Below are 25961 nucleotides of genomic sequence, written 5' to 3'. Positions count from 1 at the left end.
GCTCCATGGGCCAGATCGCACCTGCACAGACACAATTTCCGGCATCTGCACAGACGCGATGTTTGGCACCACGAAAGCGAGTCCCCGCTCCATGCTTTGCCGGTTTATCGCAGTGTGTGGTGACTCGGTTCAGTGGTAGCTCGTGGGCCGTTTAAACAAGCCCATTGGGCCACTTGTGGCCCATGGGCTGCAGGTTGCTGACCCCTGCTCTGCATGCCCAGTTTGTGCATGCAAAAGTGCTTCTCATCACCACAGGAGGGGAGAGAGAGAGAGTGCTCTCTTGGGCTTAGATCCTGTTTTACAGGTATGATGAACTTGCACCCTCTTGGACTCTCTCCCTGGCATGCTAGTTCATCATACCTGTAAAACAGCCATGCCCTCCCTCCCTCCTTTCTCTCAAAATATATGGCTCCCACCGGCTGCTGTTCTTCTAAAGGTCACACCGCCCGGCAAGTAGGCGCCTCCTTTCTCTCCAAAAATGTCAGTGCACCCTGTTAACACCCTGACAAGAACGTCTCTTGGCTGCGTGTCCCTTGGCCTCATCCTGATTGCCAAGGCTGGGGCAGACTTGAAAGGGCAAATGAGACGGAGTGGAAGAGCATCTTGTTCGTTTTGGGGAGGCGTTGCTTTTTGGCACTCCCAACTTTTTTGTCCGTTTTTGCATTTAAAAAGATCAGGGGGGAGTCAGGGTGGCACACTTGGCCAGGTTACACACACACCCCTTCCCATTTTACCCGCTCCATTCCCCTCGGAGGCTGGTTAAGGAGAGAAAGAAAGGCTTGCCCCAGGCATAAATGGCTCAGTGAGGACTCCAATCCAGGTTCCCATGGTTCAGATTCAACACTGTTCATTATACTGCTGTCTACCTCTCTTTCTCCTGCCTAGCACAGCCTGCAATGGTTAAAAGATCCTCAGTCACCCCACTGGTTTGCTTGACTGTGGGGATCCAGCTAGACTTAAACCCAACCTGATCTTTGAGGTTGTATAGGCCCCAACTGCACCATGCATTCAAAGCGGTCTCAGGCCACTGCCATGGTGTCCCGTCCCCCCCCCCCAAGGAATCCTGGGAGCCTCTTCAAGGAGCTGAGAGCTACAGTTCCCAGGGAATAGGGCTTGATTGTTAAACCGCTCTGGGAATTGTAGCTCTGCGAGGGGAATAGGGGATCTCCTAACACCTCTCAGCACCCTTAACAGGCTACAGCTCCCAGATTTCTTTGTGGTAAGCCTCGGCTATTGAAATTGGTACGATACTTTTTAAAATGTGTGGACCCACACATTCCTGACTTGTATTCCAAGATGGACCCACAATTCCTGACTTGTATTGCAACGGGTGTTTGTTTGCATGGGTGCCTGCTGCCCTCTAGTGGCAGGGATTACAACTTTCTGTCTCTTGTTTTAAAACCTTAATGTTTATTCTTACACATTTGTTTTTCAAAACAAAAAAAATTCCTTCCAGTAGCACCTTAAAGACCAACTAAGTTAGTTCTTGGTATGAGCTTTCGTGTGCATGCACACTCCTTCAGCCCACTTTGGGGTTTATTTTTTCTTTCCTCAAAATGATTCTGTGGTTTAACCTGGCCTTTTCCCCTTGCCAGTTTAAATGTTTTTTATTTCAGTACAGTGGTACCTCGGGTTACATACACTTCATGTTACAGACTCCGCTAACCCAGAAATAGTACCTTGGGTGAAGAACGTTGCTTCAGGATGAGAACAGAAATCGTGCTCCGGTGGCGTGGCGGCAGCGGGAGGCCCCATTAGCTAAAGTGGTGCTTCAGGTTAAGAACAGTTTCAGGTTAAGAACGGACCTCCAGAACGAATTAAGTACTTAACCCGAGGTACCACTGTACATCCATCCTGCTAGCCATTACAAGGCAAAAAGGAGGCTTTTATTTTTAAAATACAGTGGTACCTCACCACTTTAGCTAATGGGGCCTCCTGCTGCCGCTGCACAATTTCTGTTCTCATTCTGAAGCAAAGTTCTTAACCCGAGTCTGTAACCTGAATGTAACCCGAGGTACCACTGTACTTGTATGGGGGTGTGGGCTTCAGTGTGTACCAATGGGGTGTCTGAGGGGGCGCCATGCTGCAACGCAGAGCAAAGCAGTTCTGTTTTTAAGGGGAAAGGCGCAGCAAACACCACCTGGTTCTTTTTCACCTGAAAGCTTTTCACAGGTGTGTTCCTGTGATGGTTCATCTTCCATGCCCTCTACCTTGCTTCTACCGCTTCCTCCAGGGTGGAAACTAGCACTTTGAACTGACTGTGGATTCTCTCTCTCTCCCTCTCTTCCACCCCATTTCTAGGACATGGAGAATAAAATCAGAAGTACGCTGAATGAGATTTATTTTGGGAAAACGAAGGACATTGTCAACGGACTGAGGTAAGGGGTGGACTGCAACTTTGCGGTTGTTGTTCTTCTCCCCTCCCCTCCCTCCTTCCTCCACCCTCTTGATTCCCATGAATTATTTCCATCATTAAAAAAAGGCATTTCTCTTTGAGGAATGTGTTGAACCGCAGCACATTTTAGCAATGCTATGCAGCCCAGGTTCCCTGCATTTCAAGCCCACTACAAGCACCAACTGGAATTTCACCTCTATCCTACCGTTAAGAGTGTCCTGTTCTGTTAAATTCTTCTGAGCTAATCTTAGGTTTTTGTTATCCCCACCCTCTCCCAGCTGCATTTCTCCAATTAAATTGCAACACTGATGTGGCAAAGGTTTCAGATAGCAGGCTTCAAGGTAGCACAAAGAGCTTCCTCTGTGAAGAAGCACTCTGTGTGACTTGGCAGCTTGCTACTCTAGAAGCAGCTGCTTCCTAGCCACCCCCAAGCTGTGTGTCATCCGATTTCCACACCAAAAGAAGCATCAGTTGACAGTGAACTCCTTCCTCTCTGCCTTTGCTACCTGAAAGCAACATCGTCTGTCTCCCCTTTTCTCCCACCCCCGCCTCAATTATTTCTACCTGCCGTGTTCTCTCTCTCCTGCAACTCCAGCGCCCCCCCCCCCAATTCTGCTTCTGTTTCTCCAACTCTTCTGACCTGTTCTTTTACTTCCTCTGCTTCTCTTCCCTTTTTCCATTTCCGCACCTGCTCCTCTCTAGATCTATTGATGCTATTCCCGACAACCAAAAGTATAAGCAGTTGCAGAGGGAGCTCTCCCAAGTCCTGACCCAACGCCAGATGTACATTCAGCCGGATAACTAAGCCGGCCCAGGTATTCCCCCTTGGCCTCCCTCCAGCCTGCAAAGTGCACCACTTGGCACTAAAACAGCACTTAACTTTGGCCGGGCGAATCCTGCCTTCCGTGAGCGCATGTTGGGGCTCTCTCTGCCCTCACACAAACTAACCCCCTAACCTCTAACTTGAACCAGTTAGAACATGCTAGGGCCCGTTGTCTCTCTCTCTCTCACTGTCCCTTTCTTCCAAAGGCTTGATTTGTTCTTACTTGCCCACTGTTTTGGAGTTTCTTGCACTTGGTATGTTAAAAATAAATAAATAGTGTGTGTGTGTGTGTGTGTGATTTTGTGCATGGGTGGGGAGAGAAACCACGCCCGCGGCAATAAGGGCTGCGTGTACACCATGCAGAAACGCCAGCAAATTCTTTGTGAATGTAACAACACCATCCCTTCCCTTTTTAAGAAGTGGAGTTTGGTAACTGTTAGAAATTCCACAGAAAACCCTATCAGTTGATTCAGTGGGGGGCGGCAAGGAGCTGTATGGGGTGCTGAAACTCCGCCTCCTTCAAGCCTCCCTTCCAAGATTTCAGCAGGCATTTCTCACAAACGTTTGCGCTTCTCTTACCAGCACTGTGGACTAGAAACTTGGCTTTATAAAAGTTAAAATGAAGCCCACTATTCTGAATTCTGCATACACCACTTAAATTCATTTGGGGATTGTTTGTTTTTTATTCTTTTGGACTTTTGCAGAATACAAATTTAGTTGCAGGTTGCTGCTGAACTATTCCCCCTTTTTCTTGAGGTCTAGGCACTTGTTTTCACTCTTTCCCCACCTTTTAAAACGGAAGCTGGATTCTGCCGGCTGTTCTGCAGCACCTCAAATGGTGGCAATAATCCACAGAGCTTGGGGATTGAGGGAAAACAGGGAAAGGAGTAGAAAAACCAAGCTCTGACTTATGGCCATTTCTTCCTTCCCCTGACTCTTGTCAGGAACAATACAATTTGCCAAAGAGTCCCAGCCCAAATCAAACACTGTGCAGTCTCGTCCCCACTGTCTTATAGAATTGCTCTTCTGAATTCTAACTGCTTAGGCTGCATGGCAGTGACTAACCTCAGGCCGGCTTAACCTTCCACGAGTTGAGCTCCTAACATGCCACAGAAACCCCCTTGAGCCGCGTCGAGGAAGATGCCTTGCTTGTTTTGATGGGAGCTGGGAAGAAAATTTCCCTTCTCTTTCAGGAACTGCTGAAAAAAGTGTGTGGGTTTGATTTTGTCTACTAAAGTAATAGATAGATAGATAGATAGATAGATAGATAGATAGATAGATAGAAAGAACGAACAGACTGGAAGTAGTTTTCCAGTAGCGTTGTGGAAACCTAAGGAGGTGTGAAATAATGGCCAACTGCTCCTTCACTGCTAGGATATGGAGGGGATCCGTCTGCCGTCAGTGATGGTGCCATGGAACCTCCACATTCAGCATTAGTCTATCTGAGTAACAGAGGCATGACAGTAGATGAGAGAGCTGCTGCTTTCTCCCCCAGCTAGCATGGGCTGCAGCCTACTAGGCTCTTCAGTCAGTCCGTCACGAAATTTATATACAGCTCGATTGCTAAACAACACAGAGCAGTTTACAAAAAGGAAGGTTTGCAAGAGAATCGCTTGGAAAAATTTGATCCTTCGGACTATGACTTTCAACTACTTTTTAAGACACTTGGCAGTCATTACACAGTAATGTAAATTAATCCAGAATCCTTACAGCAGTTGGGAAGAGGCCTCAACAGATTTCAGGGAGATGGCACAATTAGCAAGGAACCTGTGGAATGCCAGAAGAGTCGTCTTCCAGAAAATGGAGCTCTTAGCAGGCTCATAACTATATAACGTCTAAGTTTCTGCCTCTTCTCTCCCCAAAACGCAAATCCAAGGCCCCTTCCCCATCAGCCGCTCTGCAATCTTGGTTTGTAACCCTCCGGCTCTCTCCCTCCAGGTCTGTGCAGACTTTTGCGGACAAATCAAAGCAAGAAGCTCTGAAGATCGACCTGGTGGAGGCTTTGAAGAAGAAGCAGCAAAGCTAAAACGAAGAAAAGCTGCTCCGTTGACGATGCTAACGAGACATGCCATGCTCTCATTAGATTCCTTTTTCTTAGAGAACTTTCCCCCCTCTCCCTTTCTCCTCTCCCCCCCCACCCGCCTGCCACTATTTTTTCTGTCTGCGTCTCCATCACATCATGCCCACGTACAAAGTGCTGTCTCAAGTCCCACCCCCTCCCTAACCCCACCCCAGATGAATAAAGCTGTATAAACTTTCATCAGTCTCTCTCTCTCTCTCTTGGCTTAATTTGCACCATTTATTTTTTTTTTATTCTCGAGACTTTGCGGAGCACATTTCTGTAGAGAGAAAAAGATCCATGGGAGGGGGGGGTGTTTATTTTGTTGCCCTGTTTTTTTTCCCCCTGGCCCCCACCCCAACATCTATATGCATAAAATCACCAGGCCATTCTGTTAGTCTTACCCCTCCCTCCCTCCCTCCTTCCTTCCCTCCCCTCCCCTCCCTCTGCTTTTTTCTTTTCATCTTTTGTTACATTGGTGTAAAAAATGTAAAACAAAACAAACAACAAAAAAACTTTATTATATACTGTGGTGTGTGAAAGAGGAAAACAAAAAACTGGAAAAGAAATTGTTCCATGTATGTTTGGGGGTGGGGGGCTGTGCGGGAGGGGGGGTGCAGAAGGCTGAAGTAAACTCTCTCCCACCCACCCCCCGACTTTTTGAGCTGCGAGGAATTTTGCTGAGTTGGTGATGGCTGCAAGATGTTCTTTCTTAATGGGGACAGTGAGGTGCTTTCTCTCTTCCCCGCCCCAAATCCCTTCTCTTCTTTTGATTTCTATGGAATGCAGAAAATTTTTTAAACCCACCCCTCCCCGGTTATTTTTATTTTATTTGTAATGCTTAAATCGGAATCTACATCTTATACTTGAGCCTCCATACTTAAAAATTTAAAAAAATAAACCACAAAAAATGTGAAAACTTGCGTTGGGAAGTTCAGAGTTTTTGCACGTTCCTTATAGGGGGTTTGTTTGGTATGTGGTGGTGCTTGAAACAAGTCAGTCAGTGGGATAGCCTGTCTAGCATGCACTCTCCCCAAAGGTTACTGGACTACAACTCCCATCATCCCCAGCTAGTGGAACCATTGGTCAGAGATCGTGGGAGTTGTAGTCCAACAACAGCTGGAGATCCAAATTTGAAAAACACTGGGCTATGTTGAAAGACTGGCCACATTCACACCGTGCATTTAAAGTTCTATGATACCACTTAAACAGTCATGGCTGTAGTTTTGTTAAGGATGCTAAAAGTTGTTGGGGGGGCACATTTTACCCCCTCAGAACTAGAGTTCCCAGAGTGGTTTAGCAGCCCATCCCTCCCCACAGGGAGCTCTGAGAATTGAAGTGCTGGGAGGGAAGGAGAGGTGTCTGTCAAGAGTGTGAAGAAAGTTCCTACTCTGTTTTGAGGTGTTTTCCTCCACAAACCGGCCTCAATTTGAATTACATGACCTGCCTACATTTTAAAGCAGCAAAGTATTTCCTGGGAAGAGTGATGGGCTGGCTTGAGTTGTACTAGAGCAGTGTTTCCCAACCTTGGGCCTCCAGCTGTTTTTGAACTACAATTCCCATCATCCCTGACCACTGGTCTTGCTAGCTAGGGATGATGGGAGTTGTAGTCCAAAAACAGCTGGAGGCCCAAGGTTGGGAAACACTGTACTAGAGGTCACCTACTTCTGTATTCACAACCAGAGTCTTCTAGTATCATTTTTGCAGTCAACTTGTTATGGACGCGGGTGGCGCTGTGGTCTAAACCACAAAGCCTAGGGCTTGCCAATCAGGAGGTCGGCGGTTCGAATCCCCACGACGGGGTGAGTTCCTGTTTGGTCCCAGCTCCTGCCAACCTAGCAGTTCGAAAGCACAAGTAGATAAATAGGTACTGCTCCGGCGGGAGGCTAAACGCCGTTGCCGTGCGCTGCTCTGGTTTGCCAGAAGCGGCTTAGTCCTGCTGGCCACATGACCTGGAAGCTGTACACCGGCTCCCTCGTCTAATAAAGCGAGATGAGCTCCGCAATCCCAGAGTCGGCCCTTTACCTATTGTGGGGGATGCACCCTCACCTTTCCAGAGTTTAGGCTGACTAAAACACCCCCAGGAAACCTATCCTGTTCAAATATCGACACTGAAGAGAGGAGACAGATTGTGGCCAAGATTAACAATACAGTGGTACCACTGGATGCGCCGGGATCCGTTCCGGAGCCCCATTTGCATCCTGAGCAGAACACAACCTGTGTCTGCGCGGGTCATGATTCACCGCTTCTGCGCATGACCTCATTTTGAGCGTCTGCGCAAGCGGCGAAACCCGGAAGTAACGCGTTCCGTTACTTCTGGGTCGTCCCGGAGCATAACCTGAAAACGCTCAAAATGAAGCGACTTTAACCCGAGGTATGATTGTATAGAGGATGATCTGCTGGCTCAGGCCCATCTAGTCCAACATCCAGTGGCCAACCAGATGCCCCAATGGGAAACCAGCAGCCCTCTGTTTCCAGCAACTGCTGCCTCTGTCATGGATAGACCTTTTCTCTTCTATGAATTTGTCCAATACTCTCAAAGTTGGTGGCTGTGACTGCCTCCTATGGGGCAAGTTCCACACTTTTAACTATGTGCTGTGTGAAGACTTTTACCTGCCCTGAATCTTCCAACATTGAGCTTCCTTGGCTGTCCACGGTTCTGTTTCGTCTTCTCCCAATGCGTCCAGACATTATTAGAAAGCAGGGGTTAAGTTTATTTTCATATTTATCCATCTGTGCAAATAAAACACTTATTCACAATGAATGCCCAACGTGTGTGCCAGAACAAGACCTCTGCCCTTCAGCCTCGATGGGCCTTGGCAGAATTCACCTGTGACTGTGTTTATGACGGCAAATAACTCTTTGAAGCCCAGAGATATAGCTTTACCCAATCCCTACTTGCAGTGATTTCCCTTTGATCCCATCCAAACCACCTCATTAAATTACATTTTTCCTTATTTTGGATTGTGATTGTGAAGAGGGAGCTATGTGCATCTTGAGTTCCAAAAGACACTTAAATTTTTTTTTAAAAATGCACCATTTTCACTCCTCAGCTTACAACCTGTGAGATTAATTCCCCAGCCCACCCTTCTAAATAGAAACATTGTCCGTTTAGAGGTAGTCACAGCCCAACCCCAAAAAGGAGAACGATCTGTTCAACAGTAAAAGATTTAACTGTTGCATGCTCTCCAAGGTCCAGAGGAATGGAGAAGGCCTTCACAGCATCTTCATTCACTTAAAAATCGTGCCTTGTCAGCTTTCGGTAGGTTCCTCTTGTGCACCCAGGAGAGCCTCTCTCTCTTCAAGTGACGGTAGCCTCTTCCGGCGGTAGGCAAGGAACTGAAACGAGATCTGAATTGGTGAAGTTAAGGACAGTTTCTGCAACAGGAAGAGCCAGTTTTGATTTTTAATTGTGTGCCTCTTGATTTTACCATTGGTCCATCTCAAATTAATCTGTGTAGGACTTCCGGGTTTGCGCCATTGGCGAATGGCGGAGTTCCTCCAACCGGAGGAACTGGCTCCGTGGAAACTGGGTCTTCCCGCCGCGGCGAAGGTAGGGACCCGCTAGAAATCCCAGGTGGAGGAAGCCTGGGAACGTGGGGTTCAGCAGGGCACCAGGAGCGCCTCCCCTACTCGCGGGGAACCCCATTTTGGGGCTCCGGAGCGAAGTGGGGTGAGCAGCGCGGTGCTGCGAACTGATTGCTACTTTCACGGCCATTGCCGGAGAGCGTTGACTTTTTCCTGTGGACAATTGGACTCTAAACATGTACCTGTGAGTAGAAACGGAAAATTGGATCAAGAAACAAACTAATTTGGCATCGAAGCGGGAAGGCTCAAAACAGGAAGTCCGCCTTCCGCTTTTTGTAAATAGACTGAAGCAAAACCTTGTAAGCTAATAGCCTGGAAAGTCGTTTATAAAGGTCGAAATTTCCTTCATTTATAACCACTAAAACCCCCCTTGGAAGCAGGAGAAAAGGGGGGGGGGGAATTTGACTGTTTAAGCCTGCAGGAGAGGGAGTAAAGAAAGATAATTTTCCACCGTCTCAAACCTGGGAACGGGGTGTCAGAGACAGAAATTGTCGGAGACGTTCATTGACTGTGAATGGAACATTTTGACAGATAGCTAAAAAAGAGATACAAACTGATTCCAATGTTACCTTTTGCATTTTAAAGAAACAAAATATTTGAAAAATGAAAGTAATCTTCCTTGGTTGGACTTGCTTTAAAAAGACGGTTACAAATAGAAATTGTCTCCTCTAGAGGGAGCTTGTTAAATTGTTGCTGCAGTCTGCTTGGGGACTCTACAGCTGTAAGATTAAGATCGTGGGACCAGTCTTTTGACCTTGGACAAAATGTGTTGGGAGGAAGCTTTGGTGCTTGCTCTTTGCAAGACAAGTGCTCTGTTGGAGCAGATGCATGAGAAGATGGATTTGATGAATGAAAAGATGGATTTGATGATGGCTGCAGGGAATACTGATACAGAAATCATTCAGGGACCAACTCAGGAACCTGTTTTAACTGGGCAAGTACGAGTGCAGAAGATAATGGACGAGGTTGCGGTAGCACCTCAAGTAATACAAATGGAGAGATCTGAGGCCCTGCAGGAGCATAAGCCACTGTTTTTGAAGACTGAATTTGGAGTGGGCCAGGGGAAGTCTGGAGCTGAGGAGCCTCTTAATTTCGGAGGGGCTTTGAAACATGCTGTTAAATATTTTCTGGATTACGTTGATGACTGCGGGGAGTGGGACTCTGGGGAATGGGCTGGTCTGATGAGGGGAGACAATTTTGGGCTGGAACCCCCCAGAGACCTACTCCTCAATGAGAAAGGAAAGAAAGAGACCAACAAAAGACAAGGAAAAGTGCAAGTATAAACAACAAGAAGAAGATCTGCAGAAGGGGCATGGAAGAGACTTAAGAGCCTCGGACATAAGATTACCAGGTTGATGGACTAGATGGAATGGACAGTAAGGACTGACATAACCCAAGACCAGGAAGAAGGGACGTTGGATGGAGATTGGAAGAAAGTTTATAAAGAAAAATTGTTATTTTGGGAATTAGTGTAAATTAATGAATATTAGGGGAAATGTTGGAATGAAACTATCTGGCTTTAGTAGAAATGATATAAGGAGTTATGTATAAATAAGTATTAAGTTTTAAGCTCTAAGGTATTTTACGGTAAGATAAGGTGAAATAAATTAAGGCAAATTGAATAACAGAATATGGTGAAAGATGGAAAGGATCTGCTGAGTTAAGTAATAGGTTAGACTGTTAAGATAAATTATTTAATAAAAATTGAGAAAGATGGAAAGAATTTGCTGAAACAACTAATTAAGCTAGAATACAAAAAGGGAGGTGTGAGGAGGTCAATGAAACAAGCAAATGAAAGGTAAAGATATGTAATACGGGATTTGTATCTTTTTCTTTTTGTTGTTGTGTTGTTGTATTGGTTTTTTTTGTTTTTTTATTTTTTATGTATTGTAGTGTTGTCTCTTCTTTTTTTCTCCTTTCTTTTTGTAATTTTGAAACTCTTAATAAATATTTTTTTTAAAAAAATATCAAATTAATCTGTGTAATCCTTTTATTTTTTTTAAAAGACCCTTGCTACTTAAATGTGGTGTTGCAAAAAAAGAGAGAAAAGAAATCAAGGCAGCAACATATATCTTCCTATATAGATAAAAACATAAGGCTGTCGTCACGCAGCCCCATTGGAATGTTTCATCACAATTCTGGATTTGCATGAAGACAGGGCAGAGGAGCAGAAGAGAAGGTGCAGCAGAGTAGACCCACTTTCCTCCCAGGAGCTGAGCTGGCGTAGGTGGACCCAATCCCAGTTTTACCCATGCAGGCCTGTTTGGTAGCTTAGGCCCAACATCACTCAGTAAGCAGAGAGTTGATTCCTTGGGTAAATAATTAAAAGGTATGGCTCTAACCACTATGATGCATTGTCTACAGAATTCTCATCTCTGCACGGGATTTTGCCTCTGCAGAAACGTAAAAAAAAATGTGAACTCTGGCTGGGGGTGGGGGTGTCGGGGCAGACAGAGACAGGATACAATGATGTCGAGAGCCAGGACTCCCAAACTGCCAATCAGCCATGGGAGGTGGTGGATGACGTAGCTGCCTTCAGCTTGGCCCCGATCCGGGTTTTTCAGCAGGACGCTGAGTCCGTACAAAGTGTTCCCCAGCATCACCAGAGCGAAGAGAGAATAAGATATGCCGACGGTCGATTTCCTCTTGAACTGCAGGGTAAGTTAAGAAGAATTGCAATTATCAAGGCAGCCCTGTTTAGGGAAGCTTTTAATGTTTAATAGGTTATTGTATTTTAGTGTTCTATTGGAAGCCGCCCAGAGTGGCTGGGGAAACCCAGATGGGTGGGGTATAAATAATAAATTATTATTATTATTATTATTATTATTATTATTATTATTATTATTAGCAGCAACAGCAACAACAATCGCAGCTCTCAAGGTTTTCTGGCAGGGAGTCTTTTCCCAGCCTTACCTGGCAATTCCTTCAGGGACTGAACACCTATCAGAGAATTGGGAAGAATGGGGTGCAGTTGTGGACATCTAAGTCAAACAATGCAGATGCGTTTGGAATCGTGCAGACAGAAGCAGACTTCAGGCTTCTCAGATCTACATTGGGTTGTTTTTTTTACTAGAATCCCAAATCAACGGCTACTAGCCATGATGGCTATGCTCTGCCTGGAGGCAGTAAAACTCTAGATATTGAATGCTGGGAATCACAAGAGCGATGGGCTCAGGTCCTGCTTCTGAGCTTCCCTTTGGGGCATCTGGGTGTCAGAACTGGAATAGATGAGCCATTGGTCTGATCCAGTAGCCAGGCTGTACTTGCGTTCTTCAGATCTACCAGGTGCAAAAGGTTTGTTTCTAGCAGCCAAACTGAGCTGAGCTCTCTCCCACCCAGCCGCAGCCACTGCAGAAAATGAGCAAAGCCTGCTTTGGATCAGGTCAGACTATTCAACCATCTAGCCCCATACAGTCTACTCTGACTGGCAGCCGCTCTCCAGGGCCACAGGCCAGGGAAGGGCCTTTCCCCTCACCAGCAGCCCAACCTTTTGGAACCTCAGATCACGTGCATTCAAAGCAGAACGCTCTGCCACCTGCTAAAAAGAAAGTAAAATTCTATATTCCTGCCGCTAGGGAAAAAGTTTTCTTATATGCAACTGCTGCGGCCAAAATGATTATAGCAAAAAATTGGAAGGGAGAAAAAACTCCCTCAATAAGAGAATGGCAAATAAGATTTTGTGAATATATAGAATCAGCAAGACTTACAGCAGTGGTAAGAAGCCAATCAGACCAAAAACTGATAGAGTGGACTTGCATGAAGAAATACATCAAAAAACATGGTTCTATTATTAATATATCAATATGCAATGAATGAAACTTATAGAGTAAAAAATTAAGAAGAAACGGGTATAAGATGAGACAAGTCAAAAATAATATAACACAGCAAAAAGAAGAAAAGAAACAAAGGAGGCCACGAACAGGTGGAGGGAAGCCAAGATTTATGTTTGTATGTTTTCTTTTTTCTTTTTTTGTAATCTAAGTTGAGAGGTGTATGTATCTATGTACAATAAGTTGGTTTTGTGTTTGTAAGTGTTGCATTTAAAGTGGTACCTTGGGTTAAGAACTTAATTTGTTCTGGAGGTCCGTTCTTAACCTGAAACTGTTCTTAACCTGAGCCACCACTTTAGCTAAGGGGACCTCCTGTTGCTGCTGCGCCGCCAGAGCACGATTTCTGTTCTCATCCTGAAGCAAAGTTCTTAACCTGAAGCACTATTTCTGGGTTAGCAGAGTATGTAACCTGAAGCGTATGTAACCCGAGGTACCACTGTATCAATAAGTTTTTTTTTTAAAGTAAAATTCTAGTCCTCATGGTTCAAAGAAAAGGGCCCATTTAAACAAAAGCAAAGTCAGCTGCCCTTCTACTGAGTCAGACCACTGCTCCATTTAGCTTGATCTTCTCTGACTGGCAGTAGCCACCCAGGACTTCAGACGCCCTGTCTCTCCTGGCCCTATCTGGAAATCCACTGGGAGTTGAACCCAGGAACTTCGACATGCAGAGCAGTTGCTCTGCCACTGAGATACTTTAAGCCTCCCTCCCAAGCCAGCCTGAAAGAGCCATTGGTACTGAAACACACCCTGCCCCATTTCCCCCAGCGCAGCTTACATTCGTGTAGATCTGTGGGACCCGGGAAAGCAGGTAGAGTACAGACGAAACAGACCCGATAATGAAACCAATGATTTCTTGCTGGGTGAAAGGCTGCGGAAGGAAACGAGGCCGTTAAAAATAAATAAATGGCCCAAGAACGGAACAGGTTTAAAATTAATTCTGCCCAAACCAGCCCACCACCCTCTGGCTCCCCTCCTCTATTTTTTGAAAATATTTTTTATTAGTTTTTCAAGAATAAGGAAATATAGGCAGCTCTCAGTTTACAGTGGAGTTATTTTCCGGGAACAGTGTGTAAAGGCAAAATAGTGTAAAGTCGAAACAGACTGGGTCCATTGGCAGGTGGGATTGACAAAGCCTTTTCCCCCTGGTGCCCACCCCTGACCATTAAGTCATGGACAACTCTGTGGTTGTGGCGCTCATCTCGCTTTACTGGCCGAGGGAGCCGGCATACAGCTTCCGGGTCATGTGTCCAGCATGACTAAGCCGCTTCTAGCGAACCAGAGCAGCGCACGGAAACGCCGTTTACCTTCCCACTGGAGCGGTACCTATTTATCTACTTGCACTTTGATGTGCTTTCGAACTGCTAGGTTGGCAGGAGCAGGGACAGAGCAACAGGAGCTCACCCCATCGCGGGGATTCGAACCGCTGACCTTCTGATCGGCAAGCCCTAGGCTCTGTGGTTTAACCCACAGCGCCACCCGCGTTCCCCCCCCCCTTTTTATAGGTTTTCCAAATTACCCATAACACCCTTAGTGAAACATCATACATTTGTCATAACTATGTCATAAATTGGGAGGGGTTTCTTCTAGCAGAAACCTGAGCACCAGGCTTGCCCTGAGCCTCACATGACCTCCAGCTTCTGATCTTTAGGTGAAACAAATAAACAAGCATACCTCCCACCCAGGATGATCTTCTGCGGACGAGAGAAGCATCCTCCCTCTGAAGGACGCAGTGTCATCTCCGGGAAGAGAGGAGGGTCTGCCCAGGAAGGAGGTCACAGACACTGTTCCCACAACAAGGAACGCAAAAGCGGCATTGATTGAAGCGGAGACTGAGGAGGGAAAGAGGGAAGTTGGTTTAGGATAAGGCAGAAAACTGACGGGGGGGGGGGCGTGTGAACAAGGGGATGGGAAACCCCCTTAAAAAGTTTCCCAAAGTAATAATAATAATTTTATTATTTGTATCTTGCCCCTCTGGCTGGGTTGCCCCAGCCACTCTGGGACATATAAAAATATGGGTTTGCAATTGTTATTGAAAACAATTTACATATAACAACACAAAGACAATATCTCAATGACAACTAAATATTAACTAACAACACATCGTCTAACACAGGGGTAGGCAACCTAAGGCCCGGGGGCCAGATCCGGCCCAATTGCCTTTTCAATCCAGCCCACGGACGGTCCGGGAATCAGCGTGTTTTTACATGAGTAGAATGTGTCCTTTTATTTAAAATGCATCTCTGGGTTATTTGTGGGGCATAGGAATTTGTTCATTATTTTTTCCCAAAATATAGTCCAGCCCCTCACAAGGTCTGAGGGACAATGGACCGGCCCCCTGTTGAAAAGTTTGCTGACCCCTGTATAAAAACATACTAAAACATCAAACATTAAAAACTTCTCTATACAGGCTGCCTTCAGATGTCTTCTAAAAGTCAGATGGTTGTTTATTTCCTTGATGGGAGGGTGGGTGCCACTACCAAGAAGGCCCTCTGCCTGGTTCCCCGTAACCTCACTTCTCGCAGTGAGGGAACCACCAGAAGGCCCTCAGAGCTGGACCAATGCAGCAAGCTTCTGCCTGACAATTTCCCCAACATTTCAGCAGTGTGGCGTAGTGGTTTGGAGCATCAGCCTAGGACCTGGGACAGCAGACCCCACTCAGCCGCAAAGCTCGCTGAGGGAGCTTGGGCCCGTCACTGCCTCTCGGCCTATTCTAGCCCGCAGGGTTGTTTTCGTGAGGGCAAAATGGATCGGGCTAAGATCCAAGATGTAACTGAACGACTGCAAGGAATCATAAAACCCACTGACAAATACCCCTTCCTCTTGGTTCATGTGGGAACCAATGACATTGCAAGCAATAGCCTCCAGAGGATCAAAAGAGACTACGAGGCTCTGGGCAGGAAATTGAAGCAATTAAATGCACAAATTGTCATCTCATCTGTCCTCCCAGTTGAACGACATGGCCCAGGGAGAGAGGGAAAAATAGTGGAAGTGAACAGCTGGCTTCGCAAATGGTGTAAACAGGAACGGTTTGGATTCTTAGATCACGGACTGCAGTTTCTTAAAGATGGACTTCTGGCAAGCGATGGGCTGCACCTCACAACGGTTGGGAGGAATGTTTTTGCCAAAAATCTCAGAAACCTCATCAGAAGGGCTTTAAACTGACTAATGTGGGGGAGGGAGACAGTGCTCCTGAAGGTAGGAGTCTATTAATTGATGAAGATGATAATCCAAATGTCATAGACCAAATGGAGCAAACAGCACACAGACCTAGTGGTGGGAGGAAAAAATCCTTAAATAAGAGACACGGGGGAATGATTAATGGACTTCAATGTCTGTACACTAATGCGCAAAGCATGGGAAATAAACAAGATGAGCTTGAGCTCTTGGTACAGCAAACTAAATATGACATAATAGGCATCACTGAAACCTGCTGGGATAAGTCCCACGATTGGAATGTAATAATGGAGGGATACAATCTATTTCAGAGAAACAGACCAGACAAGAAAGGAGGAGGAGTGGCGTTATATGTCAGGGATGTGTATACCTGTGAAGAGATCCAAGATTTAGAACCTCAAAGCCAAAGTGAGAGCATTTGGGTCAAAATTAAGGGAGAGAAGAATAACAGAGACCTCATTGTGGGAGTTTACTATAGATCCCCAAGCCAAACGGAGGACATAGATGATGCCTTCCTGGAACAGATGGCCAAGCATGCAAAAGGAAGGGAGATGGTAGTAATGGGGGACTTCAATTACCCGGATATTTGTTGGATGTCAAACTCAGCCAAGAGCATAAGGTCAAACAGATTCCTCACTGGCCTTGCAGACAACTTCACTGTCCAGAAAGTGGGAGAAGCAACAAGAGGAACAGCAATTTTAGATCTGGTCCTAACCAATGTTGAGGACCTGGTTAGTGGGGTAGAAGTGGAAGGATCATTAGGCGCGAGTGATCATGCTCTTCTGAAGTTTACTATACAGTGGAAAGGAGCAGCCAAGCATACTAGGACTCAATTTCTTGACTTAAAAAAGCCGACTTCATAAAACTTAGGGAAGTGCTGGGTGAGATCCCATGGACAGTAATACTAAAAGGAAAGGGAGTTCATGATGGCTGGGAGTTTGTTAAGAGGGAGATAGTAAAAGCACAACTTCAGGCAATACCAATGAGACGGAAACATGGAAGGTGCCTAAAGAAGCCAGGGTGGCTATCTAAAGAACTTTTAACTGAGTTAAGATTAAAAAAGGATGTGTACAAAAAATGGAAAAGGGGGGAAACCACCAAAGAGGAATTCAAACAAATAGCCAGCACGTGTAGACACAAAGTCAGAAAAGCTAAAGCACAGAATGAACTCAGGCTTGCTAGAGAGGTTAAAAGCAACAAAAAAGGCTTTTATGGGTATGTCCGTAGCAAAAGGAAGAACAAAGAAACCGTGGGGTCACTCAGAGGAGAAGATGGTGAAATGCAAACAGGGGACACAGAAAGGGCTGAACTCCTCAATGCCTTCTTTGCCTCAGTCTTCTCCGATAAAGAAAACAATGCCAGACCTGAAGAATTTGGAGCAAATGATTCAGCAGAGGAAACACAGCCCAGAATAAATAAGGAGATAGTACAAGAATACTTGGCTAGTTTAGATGTATTCAAGTCTCCAGGGCCAGATGAACTGCATCCAAGAGTATTAAAAGAACTGGCAGATGTGATCTCAGAACCACTGGCAGTCATCTTTGAGAATTCCTGGAGAACAGGTGAAGTCCCGGCAGACTGGAGGAGGGCAAATGTTGTCCCTATTTTCAAAAAGGGGAAAAGAGAGGACCCAAATAATTACCGCCCAGTCAGTCTGACATCAATACCAGGGAAGATTCTGGAGCAGATCATTAAGCAAACAGTCTGTGAGCACCTAGAAAGGAATGCTGTGATCACCAATAGTCAGCATGGATTTCTGAAAAATAAGTCATGTCAGACTAACCTGATCTCGTTTTTTGACAGAATTACAAGCCTGGTAGATGAAGGGAACGCAGTGGATGTAGCCTACCTTGATTTCAGCAAGGCATTTGACAAGGTGCCCCATGATATCCTTGTAAAGAAGCTGGTAAAATGCGGTCTTGACTATGCTACCACTCAGTGGATTTGTAACTGGCTGACTGACCGAACCCAAAGGGTGCTCATCAATGGTTCCTCTTCATCCTGGAGAAGAGTGACTAGTGGGGTGCCACAGGGTTCTGTCTTGGGCCCGGTCTTATTCAACATCTTTATCAACGACTTGGATGATGGACTCAAGGGCATCCTGATCAAATTTGCAGATGACACCAAACTGGGAGGGGTGGCTAACACCCCAGAGGACAGGATCACACTTCAAAACGACCTTGACAGATTAGAGAACTGGGCCAAAACAAACAAGATGAACTTTAACAGGGAGAAATGTAAAGTATTGCACTTGGGCAAAAAAAATGAGAGGCACAAATACAAGATGGGGGACACCTGGCTTGAGAGCAGTACATGTGAAAAGGATCTAGGAGTCTTGGTTGACCACAAACTTGACATGAGCCAACAGTGTGATGCGGCAGCTAAAAAAGCCAATGCAATTCTGGGCTGCATCAATAGGAGTATAGCATCTAGATCAAGGGAAGTAATAGTGGCACTGTATTCTGCTCTGGTCAGACCTCACCTGGAGTACTGTGTCCAGTTCTGGGCACCACAGTTCAAGAAGGACACTGACAAACTGGAACGTGTCCAGAGGAGGGCAACCAAAATGGTCAAAGGCCTGGAAATGATGCCTTATGAGGAACGGCTAAGGGAGCTGGGCATGTTTAGCCTGGAGAAGAGGAGGTTAAGGGGTGATATGATAGCCATGTTCAAATATATAAAAGGATGTCACATAGAGGAGGGAGAAAGGCTGTTTTCTGCTGCTCCAGAGAAGCGGACACGGAGCAATGGATCCAAACTACAAGAAAGAAGATTCCACCTAAACATTAGGAAGAACTTCCTGACAGTAAGAGCTGTTCGACAGTGGAATTTGCTGCCAAGGAGTGTGGTGGAGTCTCCTTCTTTGGAGGTCTTTAAGCAGAGGCTTGACAACCATATGTCAGGAGTGCTCTGATGGTGTTTCCTGCTTGGCAGGGGGTTGGACTCGATGGCCCTTGTGGTCTCTTCCAACTCTATGATTCTATGATTCTACGTATGCCACTTGGAGGAAAGTTGGGATATGAGAGGCAGTGTGGCGTAGTGGTTAGACTGTTTTGCCAGAACCTGGGAGAGAACAGGGTTCAAATCTGCCCCCTCTTTCTTTTTTCTTTTCCTTTCTCCTCCTGTGATGAGGCTGTATTTTAATATTTTAATGTTTTAATATTTTAATGTTGTATTTTAATCTTGTTTTTAAGTTGTATTCATTCAACTTGTTTTTATTATTGCTTGTTAGCTGCCCTGAGCCCGGCCTTGGCTGGGGAGGGCGGGGTATAAATAAAAATTATTATTATTAATTATTATTATTATTATTATTATTGGGCTCACTGGGGGCCAGTACCTGCCCTCTCAGTCTAACCTACCGCCCCGGATTGTTGTGGGGATTACATGAGCTCAATAGAGGGGGAAAGTGCAATTAGTCAATAATAAATCATTATTAGTAATGTTTTGCCCTACTGTGACTTTTTGGGGGTACATTTAGGGTTTCCCAGAATTATGACATCAGTAACAGATTTTCCTTTAGGGGAACAGTCTCAAAATGACACCCGGCCACTGACCTTCAGCCTCACAGTGTTAAAATATCTCAAAAAAAGAGGAAGACATAAATTCATTATCAGCAGCCAGGAAGTTGTTCACAGAGTTAACAGATCTACAGAAAGGATTGGTTTAAAAAAAAAAAAAAAAGGTTTGATGGAATTAACAAGATGGAGAGGCAAGTCCTTTGTTTTAAAGGGTGGGGAAAGATTTAAGGATTACGATTTAAGATTGACCCAGGGCTTCTAATTTATGAATCCCTGCCAAACTTTAGATTGTAGGTGTTTTGAGACAACAATCTGCCCTTTTGTACTCTAAAGCATCACACAAACTGATGGCACTATACAAACTGACAACAGTTAAAATTACAGATAGGTGGCCGTGTTGGTCTGCCATAGTCAAAACAAAAAAATTCCTTCCAGTAGCACCTTAAAGACCAACTAAGTTAGTTCTTGGTATGAGCTTTCGTGTGCATGCACACTTCTTCAGATACACAGTATCTGAAGAAGTGTATCTGAAGAAGTGTGCATGCACACGAAAGCTCATACCAAGAACTAACTTAGTTGGTCTTTAAGGTGCTACTGGAAGGAATTTTTTTGTTTTAACAGTTAAAATGTATAGGACAGGAACGTGGTTATGCAGTGGCAGGGTAGATGTTGAGCCCTGGAGCCAATTAAGTAAGCATTAGAGCATGTACAGAGCGCACACCCACACCAGCTTGCATTCCACCCTGGAAGTCGGTGAGCATTGAGTAGAAAGGTTTAAAGGGTATTCCAGGAAAACTGCAGCCCTGGCACTTTGGTTCGTTGTTAACCATAGGCAAAGTAGGGCAGAGAACTCTGCACATGCCCAGAGGTAAAAACTAGAATTAAGTTGCATGCCCCAAACCCTAAAATGGGGCCCCAACTTGTGCTGAAGATATTTCCTGAAAACAGGGCTAATGTTTTGGGTTTTTAAAAAAGTTACAACTGTTTAATGTTTTGCAAAGTCTGCTTTCCTTGGCCCGTGTTAGTGAGTTGAAACTTACAGGTTCGGTTCTGGTTCTTGACTTTGTAATAGAGGTAGAGGGACATCATAAGCAGGTCTGCCAGTACGTAATAGATGGCTGTGTATACCTGTGGCAGAGAAAGAAAGAGAGAAAGAGAAAGAGAAAGAGAAAGAGAAAGAGAAGAGGGCTGTCAACAGCAACTCTGAATTTAAAAGAATTAAAATTCTGCACCCACAGGCTATACCGATTCGGCAAAGTGATCAAGTGTGGAAAAACGATTGCCCTAAACTGCAGTCACAAATCACGTTCTTTCACTGAATTCATTTCCACAGAATCTCGGAATTGTAGAGTTGGAAGGGACCCGAGGGTCATCTAGACCAACCCCATGGTTCAATGCAAGAATCATCGCTGAAGAATCTCTGACCCAACCTGTGTTTTAAAACCTCACATGAAGGAGCATCCCGTCACCTTCCAAAGGAAGTCCGTTCCCCCGTCAAACAGCTCTTATAGGCAGAAAGTCATTCCTGACGCTTAGTCGGAATCTACTGTCTTGTAACTTGAAGCCATGGGTTCGAGTCCTACCCTCCGGAGCAGGAGAAAACAAGCTTGTTCCATCTTCCATCTGACAGCCATTGAGATAGATGGCTATGATGTCTCCTCTTTTCCAGGCTAAACATCCCCAACTCCCTCAACCATTCCTCATATGGCTTGGTTTCCAGACCCTTGATCAGGCATAGGCAAACTCTGGCCCTCCACATGTTTGGGACTACAATTCCCATCATCCCTGACCACTGGTCCTGTTAGCTAGGGATGATGGGAATTGTAGTCCCAAACATCTGGAGGGCTGGAGTTTGCCTATGCTATGGTTACCAGATTTTTTTCAATGAATCCGGGACACTTTTTTTTTTTTTTTTTTGAAACTGAGTAGCAACAGGGAGTCAGTAGTGGGGATGGTGAGGCAAAAGACCCTGGGCCCAAGCACACATGCATATTGTATAAAGGTGCAAAGCCCTTCTTTCGCACCCTGTGAAACATAAAAAACTTTTTTTAAAAACTGTGCAATGGCGTGCTGCCTGCCCACAATTCCCAAACCTTCCCTGATCTCCTGCCCCCACCCCCTTTGTTTTGACAGATCGGGGGAGGCTCTGGAGTCGCAGGGGCGGTCGTTGCCCAGTTTTTTTAATAATAATAATAATTAATAATAATAATAATAATAATAATAATAATAATAATAATAATTTATTCGCTGCCCATCTGGCTGAGTTTCCCCAGCCACTCTGGGTGGCTTCCAACAGAACACTAAAATACAATAACCTATTAAACATTAAAAGCTTCCCTAAACAGGGCTGCCTTTTAAAAAACTCTGCGCATTTATGTTTTGCAGGGTGCGAAAGAAGGGCTTTGCACCTTGCCTGGAAGAGAAACCACGCGCCTTGCGCCCCTCCTAGGCAACGGCCACCCGCCCACGACTCCTGAGCCTCCCCCGATCTGTCAAAACAAAAGGGAAGGGGGCAGGAGATCTGTAGCGCCGGGCGTCCCTGGTTCACCTTTGGCAGTGGTGGCGGCAGCGAGCAGCTCCTGAAGCCAGCCAAAGCCAACTGCGCTACCAGGCTGCCTCCGGGGTGCTGGGGCTGCCGCTGTCACGTTTCCCGGGGACAGATATTCAAATATGGGGACATTCCAGGGACGGACTTTGTCCGGTGACAGATTTGCAAATCCGGGGACTGTCCCTGGGAACCGGGGACATTTGGTAACCTAGCCTATGCCTACCCTTGATCCTCTTGGGTCCCCCTCCTCAGCACCCATTCCAGCTGGTCAATATCCTTAAACTGGGATGATGATGACAATAATAATAATAATAATAATAATAATAATAATAATAATAATAATAATAATTTATTTATTTATTTATTTATTTATACATACCCTGCCTATCTGGCGGCTCCCAATCAAGTGTTAAAAACAGTACAGCGTTAAATATTAAAAACTTCCCTAAACAGGGCTGCCTTAAGATGTTTTTTAAAGATAAGATAGCTGCTTATTTCCTTCATAATAAATAATAATAATAATAATTTATTATTTATACCCCGCCCATCTGGCTGAGTTTCCTCAGCCACTCTGGGTGCCTCCCAATCAAGTGTTAAAAACAGTACAGCGTTAAATATTTAAAACTTCCCTGAACAGGGCTGCCTTCAGATGTCTTCTGAATGTCAGGTAGTTGTTTATCTCTTTGACATCTAATAGGAGGGCATTCCACAGGGCGGGTGCCACTACCGAGAAGGCCCTCTGTCTGGTTCCCTGTAGCCTCACTTCTCGCAATGAGGGAACCGCCAGAAGGCCCTCGGCGCTGGATCTCAGTGTCCGGGCTGAACGATGGGGTTGGAGACGCTCCTTCAGGTATACAGGGCCAAGGCCGTTTAGGGCTTTAAAGGTCAGCGCCAACACTTTGAATTGTGCTCGGAAACGTACTGGGAGCCAATGCAGATCTGGATTGGATGCCCAGAACTGGACAAAGGACTCCCAGGTGAGGTCTGACCAGGGCAAAACAAAGTGGTCCTATTTTAAACCACGCAAAACGTGGATGAGGGCATCCATTTCATTTCAGTTCAGTTCACTCTGCTCCAGAAAGGCTCTTCTTACCTGTAGTGGTAGCTGGTCAGCCAAGAACGACCCAATCAGGTTTAAAGAATCTCCTCCTAACCATCCCAACAGGAAGTAGACAGATAACGCCTGGTCCATAATCCCAGTTTTACAGGCCAGGTAGTATTGGCTACAGAGGGGAGACATTGGAGGAAGAAGCAGTTAGAGTAGGCTTGCTGGTCAAGCTTTGCTTGGTCACCTAGGGCAAGCACATTATATCTCCAGGTGACCAGGCCCCCCAGTCAAAAAAAAGTAAGATTGTAGAAGTCTGCATGTAGACACACACAGACACATATACACACACGGTTACAATATTGCTTTTTATATATACAGATAGTTCTGCGCTTCTGTTTTGCTACTTTGATATTAGTTGGTTTTACGGGTTTTATTTTACATTCATTTATTTTAAAGTATGCATAAACTGCATGATATTTTTTAATCTCTAAAAAGTGTAGGATGCAAGAACAAACAACATCGCTGAAACAAAAATGCAAGGTGTAAACAGCAAAACATTTGTTTATTTTTTAATTTTATCTGTTGAATTTATATACCGCCCTATACCTGGAGGTCTCAGGGCAGTTCAGAGAATAAAATCAAAATATAAAACCACAAAAGACATAATCAATATAAAAAACAACAACAGCGCCCAATCACTCCCCACCCCCCAAAAAACAACCCACCACATTTTAAAAGGCCATAGGATGTCAATCAAATCAACCAAAGGCCTGGTTAAGTAAGTTCTGGTGAGCAGAAAAGCAGACAAAAACAAATAAAATTTCAGGGAATTCAGACAAATAAAGACAGGGTCTTCAATATTGGGTCAAGGAAAGCCTGGGCAAAAAGATATACATGTATTTAAGAATGTAAGAAGAGCTGCTGTATCAGGGTCAATGGGCCACCTAGCCTGCAACCATTTTGTCACACAGCGATCTTCCTCAAGACATCTGAAGCAAGTAACGACCGCTGCTTCACCTATGCACTTCATTTTAAATGATGTTTTCACAACCTGCCCTGGATCCATTTGGTGAGTAATAAGTAGATCTATTTCCTGGGCTTTACTTGAAGAGACAACGTAGCTGAAAACCTGCAACAAAATGTTGCAGCGCAGGGCGCACTACCAGCCACGTGAGCTTCGTGTCTCATTTGGAGGGATTTTGTCGTTGCCATTGCAAAGAAAGGCGAAAAGAGGAAAGCTCAGAGTTTCCTAAGGGCAGCAGGAGACTTGCTCGAGCGGGAAGTGACTCATGTCTCCCAAAAAATATATGTTGCGTCAGGGTTGGTTAGCAATGAGAAACTCGCCCGTCATTCCAGCAGTGGGTTGTTGAGTTCTTCAATTAGGAGACCTGATCTCTCAAGGCAACCAAAGAGGAAGCAACCGTTGTTGTTTTTGCTTTTTGTTACTTACGGGAAAGACGCCGCAGCAAAGCAGAAGATGGAGAGCAAGCCCAGCACCACACTGGATATGTCCCAGCCATCCTGGGCACATTCGTGGAATATCTCCCAAACCCACTGGGAGCCATTGGGGCAATCGGAAAAATTCATGCTCAGGGAACCGATCATTTGCAGATGAACCGGCATCGCGCGTATCTGAGCAAAGGCTCAATTTAGGGAATTTAGGGAAAGGGAGGCAAGGCCGCAGATGTCACACGAAACATAAGAGGCAGGATTGTTGGTCCATAGCCGAACCGTGAACCTGCCAAGGAAGAAAGGAAAGAAATAAGTGTCATAGGAACCAGTCTTTTAGTGTGGCTGCACTCTGAAACTCCCTGCTGATTGACATTGGTCAAATGTCTCAATTGTATTCTTCCTGATGCCTGCGAAAAACTTTCCCCTTTAGGTAAAGCCTTCTCAGACACAAATTTTAATCCATAATTTTAACCTAGAACGCTAAACAAACATCTAGAGGGAATCAGGTTGGAGGAGGCTAGTTTAAAGGGTTGTATCCAACTAAGCAAGGGACGCGGGTGGCGCTGTGGGTTAAACCACAGAGCCTAGGGCTTGCTGATCAGAAGGTTGGCGGTTCGAATCCCTACGACGGGGTGAGCTCCCGTTGCTCGGTCCCTGCTCCTGCCAACCTAGCAGTTCAAAAGCACGTCAAAGTGCAAGTAGATAAATAGGTACTGCTCCGGCGGGAAGGTAAACGGCGTTTCCGTGTGCTACTCTGGTTCGCCAGAAGCGGCTTAGTCCTGCTGGCCATATGACCCGGAAGCTGTACGCCGGCTCCCTTGGCCAATAAAGCGAGATGAGTGCCGCAACCCCAGAGTCGGCCACCACTGGACCTAATGGTCAGGGGTCCCTTTACCTTTACCTTTATCCAACTAAGCAGACCCACTGAAATGAATGAACCTAAATTAGCCAAACTGTGTGGTTGGTCTACTCCAGGGCTCAGCAACCTTTTTCAGCCGTGGGCTGGTCCACCGTCCCTCAGACTACGTGGTGGGCCAGACTGTATTTTGAAAAAAAAATAAATGAACAAATTCCTATGCCCCACAAATAACCCAGAGATGCCTTTTAAGTAAAAGGACACATTCTACTCATGTAAAAACACGCTGATTCCCGGACCGTCCGCGGGCCGGATTGAGAAGGCGACTGGGCCGCATCCGGCCCCCGGGCCTTAGGTTGCCTACCCCTGGTCTACTCTTAACATTCGATGCAAGCCAGTACAGTGGTACCTCGGGTTAAGTACTTAATTCATTCTGGAGGTCCGTACTTAACCTGAAACTGTTCTTAACCTGAAGCACCACTTTAGCTAATGGGGCCTCCCGCTGCTGCCGCGCCGCTGGAGCACGATTTCTGTTCTCATCCTGAAGCAAAGATCTTAACCTGAGGTAATATTTCTGGGTTAGCAGAGTCTGTAACCTGAAGCGTATGTAACCCGAGGTACCACTGTACAGCTATTTGCCACTGGGGCTTAATGGAGCCTCCAAGTTCAG

General features: G+C 45.5%; 1 protein-coding gene and 1 long non-coding RNA gene across 4 annotated transcripts in view; one reads left to right on the top strand and one right to left on the bottom strand.

The window, feature by feature from the left end:
- The first annotated feature begins 1917 nt into the window (after nt 1-1917).
- Nucleotides 1918-6196, top strand: LOC144328359 (uncharacterized). Its single transcript, XR_013393542.1, has 2 exons — nt 1918-2378; nt 5157-6196. It is a non-coding gene; the product is annotated as an uncharacterized LOC144328359 (long non-coding RNA).
- A 1771-nt stretch (nt 6197-7967) lies between these two features.
- SLC66A1 (solute carrier family 66 member 1) overlaps nt 7968-25961 on the bottom strand; it is a 23954-nt gene continuing 5960 nt past the window's right edge. For 2 of the 3 annotated variants that reach the window (XM_028741590.2, XM_028741589.2), the window contains exons 2-8: nt 24434-24721; nt 23029-23158; nt 20428-20515; nt 14367-14524; nt 13471-13563; nt 11331-11516; nt 7968-8628 (exon numbers count right to left, since the gene is read on the bottom strand). In XM_028741590.2, the coding sequence (XP_028597423.2) occupies nt 8530-8628; nt 11331-11516; nt 13471-13563; nt 14367-14524; nt 20428-20515; nt 23029-23158; nt 24434-24606 (927 nt within the window). In that variant the 5' untranslated portion in view covers nt 24607-24721 and the 3' untranslated portion in view covers nt 7968-8529. The remainder of the gene's footprint in view (nt 8629-11330; nt 11517-13470; nt 13564-14366; nt 14525-20427; nt 20516-23028; nt 23159-24433; nt 24722-25961) is intronic. The other variant, XM_028741591.2, reaches the window with a different exon arrangement.

The sequence above is a fragment of the Podarcis muralis genome, chromosome 7 (genome assembly GCF_964188315.1).
Source record: "Podarcis muralis chromosome 7, rPodMur119.hap1.1, whole genome shotgun sequence".
Classification (NCBI taxonomy): Eukaryota; Metazoa; Chordata; class Lepidosauria; order Squamata; family Lacertidae; genus Podarcis; species Podarcis muralis.
The sequence above is the reverse complement of the archived record's forward strand: the minus strand, read 5'-3'. Positions and strand labels throughout refer to the sequence as shown.